This window comes from Diabrotica undecimpunctata, chromosome 3 (assembly GCF_040954645.1).
Source record: "Diabrotica undecimpunctata isolate CICGRU chromosome 3, icDiaUnde3, whole genome shotgun sequence".
Taxonomy (NCBI): Eukaryota; Metazoa; Arthropoda; class Insecta; order Coleoptera; family Chrysomelidae; genus Diabrotica; species Diabrotica undecimpunctata.
The window spans coordinates 79,875,161-79,895,709 of record NC_092805.1 but is presented as its reverse complement, the minus strand read 5'-3'; the positions used below and the strand labels follow the sequence as shown (position 1 = coordinate 79,895,709).

Here is a 20,549-nt window from a genome sequence, read left to right as displayed (position 1 = left end):
CCATTTATCCATTTTTCCAATTATTTTCATTGTCCTGAGCCGGAATGCTGTCGCGGGGCTCCCTGTGGGTCTGGTCCGGAATTTGGCCGTAATTTTCTTATCTGTTGTTGCATTTTCCCATTTCGAAATTGCTACAATGGGTTTCTTATAACATCTAGTATGTAAATTTAAATCCATTGTAAATCCATTTAAACTTCCAGTATGATTTTCCTCTCATCTTGAGCTTCTCTGGATGAAGACTCCTGGTTTCTACCACTTTCCTGGTTTCTACACTTCATGTAATAAATAATGCTTCACTTATCGTCTCGTATAGTAGATTTATTTAAAACACACTAGATACTCATGATTTAGTTTATTAGTTATCTAAGTACAATACTAGATAGTACTCAGTTGACGTTGACCATACTAACTTAGACCGTTCTCTTGATTCTTCATTCTTAAGAATAATGATAATGCCCTAATCCCGTGATTTCCAGCTATTTAACTCACGTGGGTTTGCTGATATATTATTGTTTTTTACTTGTTTAATTTGTACACATTATTTAATAAGCTTTTGATTACATTGCAAATTTCACTAGGTCAGAGTGTGTCCTCGTTACAACGATATTTTCAATGTCGTAAACAAATAATATATTTTCGCAAATGTGTGTCACGTTATTAAAAAGATTACTTAAATCTGATGCTTAATTAAATCTCGTTACACAGCAAAGAAAAAGAAAGAAATAAAAAAAGAATGTTTATGTTTTTTTTTATTATTTATTTTTGTATTAGACCCCTCACCCAGCTTGTTCGGCTCTTTCTATTATAGTCTTCCTTTTCATGATACCTGTTATATGGTTAATTATATATTTAAAATTCTCATTGCTGGTCATTGCAATCTGCATAACGTTTTTGGGCGCGATCGCGCCGAATCTATTCTGCAGCCTTTGTTGTTCGTAGGCGAAAACATTGCACCGGAAGATGCAATGTTCCGCATCGTCCCTCTCATCAAACGAGGTGCATATGTCATCGTTGGTTTTTTTGATGCCATATGTGTAGGATCTGAAAGATCCATGACCGGTCAGGAACTGAGTAAAATAGTAATTTACTCTTTTAAATTTACAGTTGTACCATGCTACAACATCGGGGATAATCGTTTTTTTCCAACGAGCCTTCATGGTCTGTACCTCCCATTCTCTTTGCCATTCTATAAGCATGTTCATTCGTATGGTCCTTCTTACCTGAGGCCAGCATAGAAGTGCTTCGGTACGCGCTCACCACTTTTAAAAGGGGCTTCCTTTGGGCTCTTGTTATAATATCTTTGTACTTCTGGTATTTTAGTACGTTAATCCAAACGGGAGTTCCATATAGAAGGGTCGATTGCACTACTTGAAGGTACAATTTTCTCTTGTTACTGCTGGACCCTCCTATGTTGGGTATTATTCTTTGGATAGCTGCCGTCCGTTTATTCGCCTTCTTAACCACTCCTAACAGGTGTTTATACCTCGCGCAGTTCGTAGGCTCTAATTGGCTATTGCCTATTTGGAAGGTCAGGTCCGGCCCATTCCTTGGAGCTTTAAGGATGACCACTTCTGTCTTGTGGCCTGCGAGTTCAAGGTCATTATTTTCCATCCACCTGTTCACTTTCTCGCAGCATTCGTGATGCTACCTGAGGAAGTCTGCCAATCATACTATATGTTATTAGATCTAAGCCAGTAGCCTTATCCTTTTTTTAATGACTGTTATTATTTCCTCTCTCGAAATGTCCTCCACATTCTCATTGGATTGGATAACAGTAAATTCTGGATCTGTTATATCAATTCCCAATTTATTTAATATATCCAAAGCTATGTGTTTGCTGGGAAGTTTGGCAGGAATTATTGCATTTTGATATGTGGAGAACTGTTTAACAGTTCGCCATATTTCTGCTAGAGGAGTGTCCCTGTTTAGTCCATTACAAAAGCATCTAAAACTATTTCTTTTTTTATTTTTAAATTTTTTTTTACTATAGGCAAAGATTTTTTTGATTTCTATATAATTATCTGTACTTGCATCTTCTTTGTATTTTTTAATTTTTTCTTTCCTCATTTTAATTAAATTTGAGCATTCCGTGTCCCACCATGGAGGACTTGTCTTTTTTCCTGTGTGCTTTTTTGTTTCCAAAAAGGGTATTTCTTCATCACTTACCTTCTCCATAATTTGCGTAAAGGTGCTATATTCTTTACACCCACTTTTCATTAGTTCTTCTATTTTTGAACAGTATTTTTCCCAATTGGCATTTTTAATGTTTCTTTTGTAACTTTTTTGGATAGATGTATGTTGAATTTGTGTCTGGATTTTACACATCGTTGGGAAATGATCACTACCACCCGAGTCCTCTAACACATCCCACTGACATCTGTTTGTTATTTCCGAGGAGATTAGTGTTAGATCTACTGCTGAAGCATTCTGACCTGGGAGTGTAATCCGTGTGGATCTTCCATCATTGCAAGAAACTAGATCCAAATCCTCTAGAGAGTCAGCAATTATTCTTCCATTAGCATTAGTAGTTACCTGACTTCCCCAAAGTGCATTATGTGCATTCAGATCACCCATTATAATTTTATTGCCTCTGATTTTTTCTATTCGCCCAACCCATCCATTTAAATCTATTTTTGCCCCAGGATGAACATAAATACTAATGATTGATACATTTTACTATTATTATTGTTATAAGTATATACTACTTTATGATCCAAACTATTATCAACAGCAGTAGCAATACCACCATAACCATCTAATTTATCCAATCGATGTGTTTTATACCCTCTTAAATAAAAATGATGATTTATTTTTAACCATGTTTCATTTAATAATATTACTTTAGGGTTAAAATCGTGTATAAAAATCTTTAAACTATTATTATTACTGTTTAAACTTTTTATGTTCCATTGTAGGATGTATGGATTCTTGGGATCCATCTAGATCTAATAATTTTCTATTTGTTGAAGTTTCATGTGTAATTAGCTTGTTCAAGTAGGTTATAAGGTCTTCCTTATGTCTCCAATTAAATTTTTTTAGTATTTCATTCAATATTTTTTCCGTTTCCCTCTCTAGTTGTTCTGTACGTAAACATCCAGGGATAGGAATTTTAGAACTAACAGAGAAGGTTCCCTCTTCAAATCTCCCATTTGGAGATATTAAATTCTGATTATGAAGCTCTCTGTCATAAGTTTTATTTGATTCGTTAATTTTTCTTTTATTTTTGTTCCTGCTATTTTCTGTTTTTTTTTTGCTAAACCACTGTTCTGGGTGACTTCGAATATTTTCTATACATCGCTCATTAATTGAAATTCTGTCAGGTATATTAACCTGATTTGATAGAGGTGGAAATTCGTCCTGGCTTACTCTAAATGTATTTTCTTTTGATAACTTTTTATTTTAGACATATGGATACCTTTCACTTGCCTCAAAATAAGAGAGATTATCTAATGACATAACAGCTTTAATATTCTGTTGTCTGACATATTCAGGACACTCTTTAAAAGTACACACATGAAAATTACCACTACAATGGAGACATTTCATCATACATTCACGTTCATGTGCTTTATCAGCACAATTTTTACATTTTTTATCCCCTCTGCATTGATTTTTTGTATGGCCAAAACGAAAACAATGATAGCATTGAGCCACCGGAATCATATATGGCTTTACCCTAAAGGGAATCCCATTTATAGAAACCTCTTTTGAAATTTTTTTTCCTGAAAAGGTAAAAGCAACTGTCTCTGTATTTATGTATTTGCCTGAATCATATTTTGATTTTCTTTTAAAACGTCTTACCTCCAAAATTTTAATATTTATTGAGGATGCACCCGAAAAACTAATTAATTCAACATCAGAAATACTTGCATCAACATTATTTACTACACCCCTACAAGTTACTTTATTAGCAGGAATAAAGAGTTCATATCCATCATTTTTAATCTCTATATTTGAAACAAATTTATTAGCACATTCCCATTTCTTAAAAATAACGCTAATTCGGTTTTTACCCTTTTTATTAATTTTTTGTATATTCTCAATTTTTTTATCATGTGTATATTTTGCTAGATTTAAAAAACTATAATTTCCGACGTTATTGTTTTTTGATTCCATATAGACCTCAAATGGGCCAGTGTCGGTATACTGATAAGAATACTGTTTTTAGTCTTTTTTACTCTCATGTTGATTAGTGGTCTCCGAATTATCATTATTTCCTACAAATGTTTTGTCTAAATTTGTATTGCATTCTAAATCTGAATCATCTATGTTACTTATTACCATCTCAACACTAGGAGGACCAACCCCCCCTGTGCTATCCCCCATTATTAAATCTCTTTAAACTTTGTTTTTTTTCAATTGATTATATACAATAAAAATTATTTATATACAACTAAAAATTAAATTTAAGTTTATAAGGATAGGAACAGAACTATTATAATACAACCTCTCTCCACAAAAGCCAATCACGGAAACCGAAGATAGCCTCAACCCTCAATCTCAAATGAGTTTGACAGAACCTCTCTCCTACTTTCGATGGACAAAATCGACAAATTGTTAAGACGTTCTTAAAAAAACCGCCTAAGACAATTTAATCTTGACATTCAATATTTCAAATACTTCAATGTCAGTTTTTATTTGCGAAATCTTTTAATTTCTGTGAGTGTTTTAAAATGTATTTGTACGCCATTTTTTGTAATGTTCAAATTGGTTCACAAGTTGTTTTAGTTTACTCCTGAGAAAGCTATTAAATAAAAAGCGAAATATTAAGTATCTTACAAAAAAGAAAGATTTTCATTACTGACCACTTTAACCGATAATTCGAACGTATTTATAAATTATTTTTTGGTCGAAATAATCACTTCTAATATATACATATATACATATATATATATATATATATATATATATATATATATATATATATATATATATATATATATATATATATATATATATATATATATTGTTCTAAAGCTTGGTATCTATGCAATTTCCTATTTTTATTAGGAGTAAGCCAAAATTTTGTAGGGGAATAAAAGCATTTTGATTTCTTCTTCTGAAATTGTTCTTTCGGAATCGAAAAAAAAAAAATCGCAGAACGATTATAATAACGGTATAAACTGAAATAAACTCCGATTGCTATTTAGAATCTCGAAATTGAATATTTAAACTTCAATTTAGGCACTTGGCAACCTCAAAAATAATAATTTACATTTGAATTTTTAAGCCTCGAAAATGCGTATTTTCGTATTCTTCATATTTTAAAGCTATTTTAAAGCGGTTATAACTCGGAAACTGTAAAATTAAAAAAAAAAATGACAAGAAACCCTTTTTGCTTAGTATGACACAAAAAATTTAAAAAATTTTTGTTTTCCAGAGCAAAAAAAGGTAATTTTTGGAATTTGTTTAAAAAAATTGTTTAAATATTTTCTGCCCGAAAATTTTGATTTGTTGCAATAGGAAATTTTTTAACAAGAATTTTTAAACAAGAATCCGCAAAGAAACCGAATCAGAAACATTTTTCCTACAGGAGCGGTCTCACAATTTGGACTATTATAGATTTTAAAGTTGGAAAAATTAAAACAAAAACATGAATGTACAACTCTGCAGAGGATATTTTTTTGGGCTTCAAACAGGTTTTTGTCTACGCTGATTTGTAGATGGAGGTTTAAAATCATTTGTTAGTTTTTTCTTACGCACAATACGTTTAACTGTTACCACCGATACTCCTGTAAAAAAAGAACAGCGACTAATAATAGTTTTCGTTAATGGTAGTGTTTATATAGTACATCACATACCTTTTAGACAAATTGGCTTTCCTCTTGTGAGACAGGTTTATGACGTGGATGTCGTGAACTTATACTAGTATTTATATCCAATTTTATTTTATTAAACTGATGAAATAACTGAAAATTTTCTTAGTTAACCTAATATTTTGTCTTACTTCACCATAGAAGATTAATTAACAAAATAAGTACGAAAACTGTTAAGACAAAGCAAACGAACACAAATTTAACAGCCGATACTATAACCACAACGATAAACACTGATTAAAAAAACCTTTTTGCCGATTGATCATTTACCAACGCAATTTTCACCTTTTCAATAATCAACAAAAATGTAATATGATGACAAGTATGACTTTGGTGATAATACGATCTTTGTTGTCGCCACGAATATTTCCTTGTCGATAACAGTTTTTAGATAACATGAATCATTTCTCAATGATATGCGTGGATTTCAGCAATTGATTCAGATAAAAGCTTTAGAAATAGGAAGTTGCGTACCTATATTCCCATAATAGTAAGGCAATATCGGGTAATTACCAATTTGACACAACAACAAAGGCACGAGCAGGTACATAATGATAGAATTAATTTCTAATAAAATTATTCGATTCTAAAGAAAATAATAAAATGTTCAACTCTCAACAGTTGGCAGTTTTAAAATCGGTTCCTAACAATGAATCACCTACTTATTGTTTTGTCAGAGTATATAAAAAAACGGGTGTGGCAGTCCAGTGGGACTGCCGGTGGAAGTTACACTTCTATACACGCATTCGCCGTTACAAATTTATTTGGGAGTCAATCTGCACAATCATTACATATGTAATTCTATAAGTAAGACATAGCAGAAAGAGAAACAGAATTAATAACAACTTACTAACAATGAAGGATTGAATCAATATTTTGATGAAAATGTATATTTTTATTTTCATATATGTATGAAAGCAGTTGAATGCAAAAAATTTTTTTCACATACTCTGCAGTAAAATTCATTGTTTTTGTTATTAATATAATAATACAATACAAATTAAACTGCAATATTCATAAGTATTTAAAAATGACAATAATATACATAAAAAATACACTACAATACAGTGCAACATAATTCCATATAATAATACAATACAAATTAAAATGAAATATCCATGAGTATTTAAAAATGACAATAATGTAATAATATTAATAAAAAAGTCCTCCCCGACTGGGAATCGAACCCCGGTCTCCCGCGTGATAGGCGGGGATACTGACTACTATACTACCGAGGATATGACACAAATGTTTTTCAAAATTGACAGTTCTGGATCATACAGTGATTTATTGAAATTATTATTTTCAAATACAAAAGACTAATATAATTATAAACATTTAATAAATAATACAAAACATATCACATAAATAATAATATTAATAAATATTTTTATATAATATATATAATATTAAATTATATATACAAAAGAAACATTTTTATATTCGAGAGAGGAAGAGAGAGAAAATATGTCTTCTGTCTCTCTCTTACTCATTATCTTACATATGTAATGATTTCACAGATTCACTCCCATACAAATTTCCAACGTGTAGCGCGCGTATAGAAGTATAACTTCAAATAATCCCTACCTACACCTTTTTTATTCGACCAGGCCGACAAAATTCGAATCGTGTAAAGGAACGCTATCCAGGTATAAAGCGTCTTTTTGATCGCTTCGCGGCAAACGGTTTGGATTGACAAAATCAAATTTTAATAAATTTGGACGTACCGGGTAAAATTTTCAAGTGCGATATATGGGCGATATGCTGTTGAGTCATTTCAATGCGCCCATTTAAAACTATGAGTCACTGAGCAATTCGGTATTTTTGTTCAGTTGACCAAAAATAAAGTAAAGTTGTTGTAAAGTATAAAAGTAAGCAAACATATTTTATACGTATTTTTATTGTTATTTAATTTAACAACTTTTATCAGAAAGTACTCCAGTGTGCTCGAAACAAAAACCAAAATATGAAGACTGAGTGTCATTTTATCATTTTAACATTTATCGTACATTTTTTAGAGATATCCTGTTTTATAAACTGTGTACTGATAAATAATGTTAATAATTGGATGTAGTTTTTAAGTTTAAGATTGAATTATCACTTACTTGGCATGTAGAAATTCACACAGCCACAATGATCCATAGTATAATTCGTCAAACATTCAATTCTACAATTTTCTGGAGAATATATTTTGAAATACTTCAGGTATCTTTCATCGCTGAAATAACATTGCCTGTCTTTAATCCTATAAGACTTCACTTCCGCTGACGTCGTCATCAAATTTGGTGTAATTTGGGCGGTTGTTGAACTATCTAAAGGTACACTGAAGTACATTTTTTTCATTTGAGGAATGGAATACGGAGTGTGCAGTTGAACCTGCAATATTATATAAACCCATTTGTAGATTCGTTATTAAGTACAACATTAAAATCTACAGAATATTGATTTTCTATTGTAAATATCAAGATTCACGGTGATTTGTAGCATGTATTATAAAAAATACATAAAAATAGACACCATGGTAAATACCGACATAGTTACAAACAAATAAACTATTTAGTTAAGATCGGTTTATAAAAAAGAGTTAAAAAAAGTAAAGGCGTAAGTTATCTCTGGAATTGGAGAATAGATATATATAAACTATTTTTAAATAATCAAGATGTACCAGGGATACTACAAGAAACTTTAAATGATGACGAGGAGTCTCATGAGATATGTTAGAGTTGCTGTTGAAGTGTGCTGCTTTCTTATGCAGGCATCTTGTTTCAGTATGTATACAGAATAGACATATATAAACTATTTTTAAATGATCAAGATGTACCAGGGATACCACAATAAACTTTAAATGATGACGAGGAGTCTCATGAGATATGTTAGAGTTGTTGTTGAAGTGTGCTGCTTTTTTATGCGGGCGTCTTGTTTCAGTATGTATGATGTTACCAACTCTAGCAATTGACAATAGGCTGAGATATCTATTTACAAACAAATGCACGAGTCATTTTCGTCATTAGTTTTTTCAGTAACGAGACGTGGGAATACTGGTTTCTTTTCAGAAGCCATTATCTTGACTATTTTGACTTTTTCATATTAATCAAACAATGTCTTTAAAAAAATTTTACTAAACAAACCTAACACAACTCATGACTATAGATTGAAACTAAGGTAAAGTGAAAGAACAAGCACGTGCGTATATACTAAACAAAACGTAAATTTTGTCGTGCGTTTTGTATACCCGACAAAACGTAGCGTGGAAATAGACCGTTATACCGTTACCGTTATAGCCACTATGTAATTTGTATCATATAAGATATTTTGGGCATTTATTTGTTTGTTCGTTTCTAACGCTGCTACCACACTAACAAGTTTTCATTTCCCATTGCCTTGCATAGTTATTTCGACGAACATGACATAAAAGTGAAGTTTATTGAGTTCTTTGTCTTACTATTAATTAATATTGTAATTTAGTAATGAAGATAATATTTATCAAAATAAGAATGCAAAGCAGAGAAAAATTCTTAACGAAATATCGAATCCCGGAAATAAATCTAACTTCAATTTAAGCCGTAGATCATAGCCCCAATATTTCAACACGATTCCGTAGTGTTAGAAGTGGAAAAAGAAACTAAAAATATAAAATTGGACATCATAGGAATCAGGGACAGATACCGAACTATTTGAATTAACGTCAAGAAACACATTTTACTGCCAAGCAACATTAAGTGGCCGAACAGGTGGTATTGGATTCCTAATCAGCGGGAAATGGAAATAAAGAGTAGTAGAAATAACTAATATACCAGATAGAGTAGCTAGCTTAATCTTACAACTATCAAAGGGATACAATATACAAATTACACAATATACGAACCAACGATTACTCACACTGATGAATGAATAGAGGAACTCTACAGTAACATAACTTAAACGTTAAATAACCATAAAAGTCACTTCAAAAGTTTAATTGGTGGCTTTAATATCAAAGTCGGAAATAAAAACTAGAAACAAGTCATGGGATAGTATGAAGTCGGTGTTGCTGTTTGTCACAATCTAATGCTGTAAAAAATAATGGTCTAAATATTGACGGTTAGTCCTATTTAAAAGTCATATGACCATTAAATTATTAATCACGTTCAATAATATTAATCCAAGCAGAATTAATCGTGTCTTCCAGTAATTGTAATTACATTTCGCCAGTCAAAGTGACAGGTACAAAAAAAATGATCCCACCAGTCGATTATCAAAAATACAAGACCACAACATTTAATTTTTACGGTTGCCGTGTATGCACTTCGTGGAAAATAGTGGAGTGTAAATCAGATCAATACCGGCAATTATGACGATTTGCAGTGCCGTTTATGAAATCGTGCATTCATCTGAGCAACAGATATTAAACAAAAACTGTGGAGCAATCACTGCCCGCAAGTGTATTTTATGTGGATGGAATTTGTTTTTCTTTAAAATGGCTTGAACGCCAGTTCAGTTGATTCCAGATAAAGCTAACAGTTATTCCATATTTAACATGGAATCAGGACTCGGATTCTTGTTTTACAGTATATATCGAGCAGGCAACTCCACGGGTCCAAGTAGATAATCGTCAACTACTACTATCCAGGCGTTTATGCTAAACCTATGCTAATGCTTAAATTCTTAAACAACGTGGATTGTCACGATTGTCACCAACGTACGAATAATAATGTGCAATATGTACATTAAAAATTCCATTTTTTGTGAATATAGCTTCGTCGCAAAAAAATGTATCTGAAAAAAATCTTTTTTTTTGATTTTTAAACCATATATCGACTTCTTCGGGAGCAGGAAAATCTCCTTGTAGCAGTGCTTGTTTGTTTGTAAATAAAAAGGATATAAATTTTTGTTGTGTAAGATATTTCCTGTGGCAGATTTTGAACTCCTGCAGGATTCTGGAGGTATTTACTAATTGCAAGTAGCCATCTTCAAAGAGCTCTAGCTCCCTTAAGAACATTTTCGAACTAGGTGAATTGGGTTAAATTGTCTTATAATTATCTGAGAAATCTTCGATCTTCGTTTGTTAGGAGAGTTTCTGGACACCCTGTATCAACAAACTGTTAAATTTAAAACGTACCGACAATAACGTAATTAATTATTTTAGTAATCTTATCCAATTCAACAACAGAAATTTAAACTATTAGATCAAGTAAATTTCACAGACGTTTGCTTTGAAATTTGTATTTAGTCGTGGAAATATTTTGCAAGCTAACCAAGCAACCAACTTATTAATTCATGTGCGTATCTATCACACCATAAAACGAAACGATTGTTAATGTGCTTAAAGTTTCCTCTTAGTCTTCTTCGTGACGGTGATTAGGCTTATGCTGTTCCGTCTTCACAAGTTTTGACATGTTTTCACATGTCTTCATTGTTTAGAAATGATATCTTTGTTGCTCGTGTTTTCTTCTCGTGCGTATTCATCGAATTCATAAGCCTATGCCACACTTACATAACTGTAAAATTATATTGAGTACACATTTGATTTAGAAGATGTATTGCCTTTGAAGTTTATTCTTTTGGTTCTTGACCTATTATTGTATATATTACTGGTAAACCCACAAATTGGTTTAAACTAGTTTTACCCAGATATTTTGCGTATTATCCAAATTGACTGAATGAAAGGCAAAAGAGAATGATAGCTTCCTACTTTATTCGAGTTATTCAATATATATATATATATATATATATATATATATATATATATATATATATATATATATATATATACTCAATGACAATTAGAAGTGTTACACCTAGAAGGAATAAATTCTTGAACTTAATTTTTTGGCAACAGAATGACAACATTTAAAACATGCTATGATAACAATATCAATGTTTTATCTTTTCTACTTTTTGTAAAAATAAAGTTTTACCTTTAAATTTTTTTGTGAAGATAACGATTTGTAAAAACCGATTTGTATAGACATTTTTAGTTATTATTCCTCAGTCTAATTGTATTCAGTGTAAGAAAATGCCTCGAGTTCGAAGACATCAAAATTACCACCATGTAAGCGATTTTGACAGGGGCAGAATTATTGCGTATAGAGATATGGGTTTGTCGTATCGCGAAATAGGCCGTCGCATTAATTGTACGGCAATGACGGTTATGCGTGTCTATCTGTGTGGACAAACGAAGGTAGAGGAACACGAAGAAGACCTATTAGTTAACCGAGGCGTACCACAGAGCGTCAAGATAGGCGCTTTAGATTACTTACTCTGCGTGACCGCTTTGCTACTACGCGTTAAATTACTGAAAAATGGTTTGGAGTAGTAGGTAGACCTGTTAGTATGCGTACACTATATCGTTGCATTCGAGCCTCTAAACTGGTTTTATTCCGCCCACGGCTAGTGCTTCCTGTGACTGCGGATCACTGTCATCAACGTTTGAATTGGTGCAGAGAATAGCAGTATTGCGTGGCAGAATGGCGTAATGTAGCATTCAGCGATGAATCAAGATTCTGTTTAGGAATGCATGATGGTCGTAGGATGGTAAGACGCCGCCGTGGAGAGCGACGAGATATCGGGTTTGCTGTTGAGGGACATATACACAGGTCAGTTGGAGTAATGGTTTGGGGGGCTATTGCCTATGGTAGCCGATCACCACTTGTGTTTATTCGAGGCAATATGACAGCTGCGCGTTATGTTGATGAGATCTTACAAACCACTTTACTGCCTTATCTCGACGGCAAACTACCGTTGCCGTTGTCGAGCAAGACAACAAGCGTCCCCATAATGCTCGTCAAACTATGGACTTTCTCCAAGGAGCTGGCGTTAATGTTTTGCAGTGGCCACCCAGTGCTCGGGATTTAAATCCTATTGAACATGTATGGGATAAAGCAAAAATTAATTGAATTTAAAATAAGATCAATACTACTACTACTTGTCGGTTTATAACGTTCTCCGCCGTTTTTCGACTTCCAATCGCCACTTAGACCGGTTGTTCCATAGATCTTCTTCTATGGCCCTCTCTCTCAGTTCTTTATTTATTCCTTCGCTCCAACTTTTTCTCGGTCTACCTCGTTTTCTCTTTCCTTCTGGTTGCCACTTTAGTATTTCTTTTGGCATTCGTTGTTCGTCCATTCTTTGTAAGTGTCCGAACCAGATAAGTTGTTTTGTTGTTAGGTCATCTATGATTGTTCGTTTGATTCCCATTATTTCTCTAATGCGTTCGTTGGTAATCCTTTCTCTTCTAGATCTTCCTGCGGCTCTTCTCCAAAAATCCATTTCCGTCGCTTTCAGCGTTGACAGTGTTCTCTCTTTCAGTGGCCATACCTCACAGCTGTATAAAGTGATACTTTTTACTATAGTCTCATATATCCTCTTTTTATTTTCTTTGCTGATGGATTGGTCCCATAAAATGGCGTTTAACATTGTGATGGCCATTGTGATGGATTGTGATTTTCTCCCTGACGTATTTCTCTCTCTTATGGCTTTGTCTAATGTTCCATCTTGTGAAATAGTGATACCTAGGTATTTGTAGTCACAGCAGTGCTTTATCGTAGTGTTATCGTCTAATATGAGATCTTTTTGTTCTGCTCCAATGCACAGGTATTCGGTTTTCTTTTTATTTACTTCTAGACCCCATATATCATACTCTTCAATTAATTTTCGTGCCATATAGTTTAAATCGTCATAATCTTGAGCCATTATTACTTGATCGTCTGCAAAGTTAAGCGTATATACCATAGTATTGGTGAGCGGTATCCCCATTGTCCTGCATTTTTGTTTCCATCTTTTTAAAGCACTTTCGAGGTATATTTTAAATAAAGTGGGAGACAAGCAACATCCTTGCTTTAATCCTTTTGATGTTATAAATCCTGTTGTTATTTGTGTCCCCGCTTTTATCTTTATTATTGGTTGATTGTATAGCATTTTGACGGCTTTTATTAATTCTATATTAATATTCGTGCTTTCCATTGATTGCCACAGCTTCTTCAGTGGAACGCTAATAAGATCAATACATTAACAAATAATATCAATAATTGAATAAATAATAATAAATAAAAATTAAAGAAATAAGAGAACTAAATTATATTTTTAAATATAAATAAATAAAACAAAATTAGTTAAAACTCTTTCTTACACTGTATCCTTCTGCCTCGCTTAAACATAGGTAGTCAGTGTCGTTAATATTTTGCGTAATAAATAGCTGCAGAGCATTATCAGCACCAGCTAGTAAAGCTCTTCTTGGGTAAACATCTTGTCCAGAGTTCTTTGGATATCCATCTTCGACCGACCATGTGCTGTTAAAATCTATTTTATGGTAGTCATCATAGTGTACCCTACAAAAGTAATAATTTTATAAGTATCTTAACACTCAAAAATAGAGCACAATATTTTCCATATAACAGTAGACAAATAACTCGTTAGCACAATTTCGTAAATTTACTGTTGTACCTGATTGTAAAATACGTAGGGTAACGTAACTCTTAGTGTAAATAGGACATCAGCAATCAGGGTAAACAAAAGCAAAATAAAGTAAAATTTTTATGAGATTATTTACGCTAACATCCCTCTAATCAACTGAGATCAATCAATAAAACAAATGGCTAAGTCAAGGCAAATTAAGCGCTGCAAAATCAGCGCCTCTACTTAAAATAAAATTATGTCCGATAATGTCCGTTAACAATAATTAATAATTGCATCATTCCTTACATCTGACGGCGAACACCTCAGCACTAACAATTATTATGATGTATCCGCAACAACTCAATACTCAACAAATGACACAACTAAATCAGGAAATCATCCCTATGTTAAACGATCCACTTAGCATGAAACAACCTTAGCTAGTAATAAAACCAAATATTTACTTACAACAAAGACACACAACTACAGAAAGAATGGAAGATAATAGACATACAAGCGAGGATGATGAAATACTGACAGAAAAAATGAATTCCAAATTGCACAAATTAAATGAAAGATATACAGTCCATATAAAAGTACACATGTACAAATACAAGGCAAAAAACAACAAAAGCAACTCCAACCATAAGCAACAAATATACACTAGGTAATGTAGATGAAGAGGAAAACTTGCAGCAAGCACCTTTACATAAACCTAATAAGATCAGCGTAAAAATTCAACCTTTTATACTACATAATATAACAAATACAGCGAAGGAGTTATTTTAATTCATCAATAAGTATACTTGGAAATTTACATATAAACTCTTACAAGAAGACAAACTGAAAATTTAAGTAACAACAAGTGAGGATTACAAAGAAAGCGTTTGAACAAAATAAGATAGTGTTCCATACTTTTGTACTCCTTAAAGAGAAATCCTTTAGGGTCGTTTTAAGAAATATACACAACAGTACTTCAATTCAGGCATTTTAAAAAGGCCTTGCATACGAAGGTTATCTTCTTCTTTAAGTTTCGCTCCTATCGGAGATTGAAAATCATTCTGGCAATTAGAATTTTATTGGTTATGCAAATGAATAGTTCAATTAAACTGCATTCAAATCATTCACGAAGATTACGAAGCAACGAGATTTGATGCCTTCCTACGCTTTGGGGCCATTTGGGCATAATTGCGGCCCTATTTATTTGTCTGTAGAATTGATTTTGGAAGATGAAATAAGTGTTGGAGATACGATGTTTAATGATAGATATTTGGACTTGCTGAATACTGTATTTAGTTTTTAAAATGTTTAAAGTTTCGTCTATAGCAATGTTTGTAAAGAGTAAAACAATATCGAAACTTGCTGAAATTTCAGACCGTGAGATAGAGTAATTTTTAAGAAATTTGATAAAATGAAAATAATTTTTGACCAAGGATTTGTAAAAAATCAATATTTTTATTATCTTGTCATCTATTCATTCTTTCAATGTACATAATATATTATGAGATAGTTTAGACCGTATCAAGACACAGACAGCCCTAAACACTTTCGAATTTGTGACTGAAACTCAGAAGAGCAAATTAACGCATCTAATTGCCAAACAAATACCAAAAATCACAACGTTGAAACCCACTACAGTGGTTCATAACATCTCTGATAGCCCTATTTAGACCACTGCCACTCAAGCTTTAGCAAAAGTTTTAATTACTCTGTTACCCAAGTCCCAATGATTGTCTCAATTTCAATTGAGACAATTATCTCTCAAACTAAAGAAGCCCTATGCAGTTTACCGTCCGAAGATGCTGAAGTAATAACTAGACAAGACATTACTAGACACTCAAAACCTCCTACTCCGAACATTAGCCAATCTGAGAAAAAGCCCTAAAAGAACTTCAGTCAAATCCAAATCTAGTCATTCTTCTCGCCGATTAAGGCAATGCCACCGACTTCTTTTTATATAATAAACTCTTAAATCTCATTGATACTCCAGACTACAGACCAATTACTAACAACCCAATAACCTATCTATAGTAAACAACGAAAGCCATTACCAGCAAATCTTCCCTTCCTGTTGACATAAAACAATCTTTATTTCCTCGTAAAAATATTTTAGAACACCTCGAATATATGACCTACCCAAAATTCCCAAACACGATTTTCGTCTACGTCCCATTTTCAGTGCATACAACTGCCCTACACAACCATTATCCAAGTACTTGACCAAAACTCTACAACCAAAATACAGGGTGGGACATTTAAAAAAAGAGACAATGACGTCATCACTGTAATGTGTATCACCTTGTATAGTAAAATTGTATTGTAGAATGTAGAACATTAAATTTAAAAATCGACGTGCTTTAGATTTTTTAAAAAGGCTTTTCATTTAGGAAATATCGAATTTATTCCATACTTTACGGTGTGTCCGTAAAGGAAACACTTTACATATATATATATATATATATATATATATATATATATATATATATATATATATATATATATATATTGTGATGATGTATTATTTGTGCATGATGAGCAATGAGTATTTTTTAATAATATATATTTATATATATATATATATATATATATATATATATATATATATATATATATATATATATATATATATATATCATCATCATCATCATCATCATGTGCAGCTTTATCAACCGTTTCCAATTACGGTGCAGCCTCCCTTATTTAGTATGGATATATATATATATATATATATATATATATATATATATATATATATATATATATATATATATATATATATAGGGTTTTTATCGCGGTACTCAAAGAATTAGTTTGTAAGCACTTTTTGAAATTATCTTTATTACATCTATTATGAAACACACATATATATCTAACATAACCAATGTAAAATTTAAAATAAACTATCTTTAAATTAAAATTCTTATGAAACTAATTAAATTATATAGATAATGTAAATTTTAAACAAACTATCTTTAAAATTGAAATTCTTATGACACTAACTAAATTATATTAACAAAATTTTGTACCTTTCTTTCACTGAATGCCTAAATGAAAATGTTCTCCAAAATAAAGATTTCAATCACCACTTAACGTCTTCGTTCTCAGCCTCGGTTATCTTTGTTTTTGTGAAATTACTTTTTCCAATTATCAGCTTCCACCAATTTAAAATATTTTTCTTCTTAACAGCATTTATATTTATTCTTCTTTTCAATATACCAATATCCAATCACCAAATATATTATATAATTTTAATTTTCAATTAATACTTCCTTCCATTATCCAATCACCATTTATACATAACATAATTTTTAATCTTCAATAATATTTTCTTTATTCTGTTTCTTAATCTTCATTGAACTCACTATATTGAACATTTCACCAACTGATTGACTGTATTCTATCTTGAACTATCTTGAAAATAGGACCGACTGACTTTATACTGATTTCATAACTGTAACTCACTTTCTTACTAACTGACTGGCCATTTTGAATCCAAATCACCGAGTATTTATACCTTTTCAATCTTCCAGAACCATCTGGCAAGAAATCCTATTCGATTTGTTCCATTTCCTACATATCTGAATTTTCTGGAATAGTCTATTTCGCAAACAGGCTATTTTCCGTGATCTAGAGAATTCCTTACTTTTCTATCGAGAATTTTATCGACATTTAGGCTTTTCAGATCAGAATATAAACTTAAATCAGTAACTATATATAAACTAAACATTTTAAACTAACACATAACCCTATTTCACATTCGCAAATTATTAATTTCTTTATCTGTCATTTATTCCGAGTAGGTATATTTGGTTGCCTAATCACATGGCTCACTTAAATATATTTACAATATTATAATTATTAAAATAAAACTTTTTACACTTCTTCTTCTTCACGTGCCATCTCCGCGACGGAGGTTGGCAATCATCATGGCTATTCTGATCTTAGATGCTGCTGCTCTGAATAGTTCAATTGATGTGCATCCGTACCATTCCCTTAAATTACGCAACCATGAGATTCTTCTTCTTCCTACACTTCTCTTGCCCTGGATTTTCCCTTGTATAATCAATTGAAGTAGGTTGTACCTCTCATTATGCATAACATGCCCCAGGTATTGTAGCTTTCGTGTCTTGATGGTTTCCAATACTTCCATTCTTTTGTTGATTCTTCTCATGACTTCGTTGTTTGTTACATGCTCGGTCCATGATATCTTCAGGATTCTTCTATACACCCACATTTCAAATGCTTCCAACTTTTTAGCAGTCGACGCGTTAAGTGTCCATGCTTCTATCCCATAAAGCAGAGTCGAGAAAATATAGCACCTTGCCAGCCTAACTCTCAAGTCCAATTTTAGTTCTCTTGCACAAAGTACCTTTCTCATTTTATTGAAGTTTGTACGTGCTTTCTCTATTCGAACTTTGATTTATTTGGAGTTATCGTTTGTGTGATTAATTATTGTGCCAAGATAGTGGTAGTTTTCAACTTGTTCTAAATCACTACCGTTAATTTTCAGGCTTTCACCATTATTTTGGGTTTTTGATATCCTCATAAATTTGGTTTTCTTGGTGTTTATTGATAATCAATATTCCTCTCCATACTCGACTACCTCTTTCATTAGCTTTTGGAGGTCTCGGAGGTTGTCTGTTATTATGATAGTATCGTCCGCATACCTAATGTTGTTAATTGGTGTTCCATTGACCTTGATTCCTGCTGTTTCTCCCTCAAGAGCTCTTTTCATAATTTCTTCAGAGTATGCATTGAATAGTAGTGGTGACAGTACACACCCCTGTCGCACTCCTCTTTTAACTTCGAACTCTTCTGATGTGTGTTCATTAATGCGTACGTGTGGCTGCTGTTTATAATATAGATTTGTTATAATTCGAAGGTCATTGTGAAGGTCATTTTTACACTTATTATATGCTAATTTCTTAAGAATACCCTCATATAAATAATTTTGATAAAATTCTCTAGTATATAACTTATTAAAATAACCAAATATTTTTTATATCTAACATTATCTAGTGTGTAACTTATAAATTATTTTCTTTAAACACCAATCATCTCAATATATATATATATATATATATATATATATATATATATATATATATATATATATATATATATAATGATGTTTCTAAGTCCAAGAACAATATTTTTAAAAAATAACTTTATTTACAAGGGACTACTTACTACAGTAAAATGCAAAATAAGAGTGACGCTATACAATGCAAAAGTAAATTTATAAGCTTGGTGACGCCGAGGTGTGGCATGCTGACGCTGTCCTTTTATTATAGTTGAATTAGCAGTTCTGGTTTCTTAACTCCTCCGAGGCTAGATGAGAACTATGGGGTGGCATAGTTCGAAGAAATGAAAAATTATCTGGTACCTTTTTTTCTCGTACTGTGGATTCTTTTGGTGATTCTGGATTTGTCCTTTTTGTGTATATTCGCCAAATGGTGTAGACAAGGAAAATGATTGCTAAGACATATAAAATTATGGTATAAAAACTGACATGTTGAAAATGAACAGGAACTATATATATTTCGCACGCACTATTGAGTTCGATTAAGTAACTACCGTTTAATGGAATATTGTCCGAATTCTTATCGCATTTTTGAATACTGATCACTTTGTTTAGCTTTATTACGATCCACTTATTGTGTTCTAGTTTTTGAATTTTTATATTATTAATTTTTTTTTTTTTTTTTTTTTTTTTTTTTTTTTTTTTTTTGTGGCATTGTCTTTCGTCATTCAGCCAGTCTCGAAAGGTTATAATATATTCCTTAAAAAAGTATAGACAGATAAGTACAGATTATTTCTCTCAGACAAATGCACAGCGATATCCCTAAAACGAAATAGACGAATAATTAATAGAAGAACACGTCGAAGGAAAATACAAGGACACTCGCTTCTCGTGTAGGGGTCCGTCAAGACATTTATTTTAACAGACAAACAATACTGGACCACGGATAAGGTATTGTTACATATAGGATAAACAAAGGGTACAAGTCTAATCCTATACACGCTCATGAAAATTTTCATGAACGAGTACCAGATTTATAAAGCTATGCATGTGTCTGACAAAAATTCTATAATTAAATTATATATTGTTACAGAACCTATGGCTAACAAAGACTGTATATTATATGGAGCGTATGTATTGCATTTAGTTAATTTTGTATACAGGGAGTTTGAATGCTGAATAAATTTAGGACATTCAAAGAAGATGTGATCGAGGTCACCTAGCTTGCCGCAATGTTTGCAACTATCATCATCGATGACTTTAATTTTAAATAAATGGCATGGGTAGCATGCATGTCCAAAGCGTATTCGATTTATAGTAGTAATATATTTACGAGG

The 20,549-nt window shown here is 32.0% G+C and overlaps 1 protein-coding gene across 1 annotated transcript in view; it reads right to left on the bottom strand.

Annotated features, from left to right (window-relative positions):
- Positions 1 to 20,549, bottom strand: part of LOC140436945 (pickpocket protein 28-like) — a 144,078-nt gene that overhangs the window by 24,195 nt on the left and 99,334 nt on the right. Inside the window, exons 5-6 of the mRNA XM_072526126.1 lie at positions 13,924 to 14,122; positions 7,922 to 8,192 (exon numbers count right to left, since the gene is read on the bottom strand). Coding sequence (XP_072382227.1) covers positions 7,922 to 8,192; positions 13,924 to 14,122 — 470 coding nt within the window. The remainder of the gene's footprint in view (positions 1 to 7,921; positions 8,193 to 13,923; positions 14,123 to 20,549) is intronic.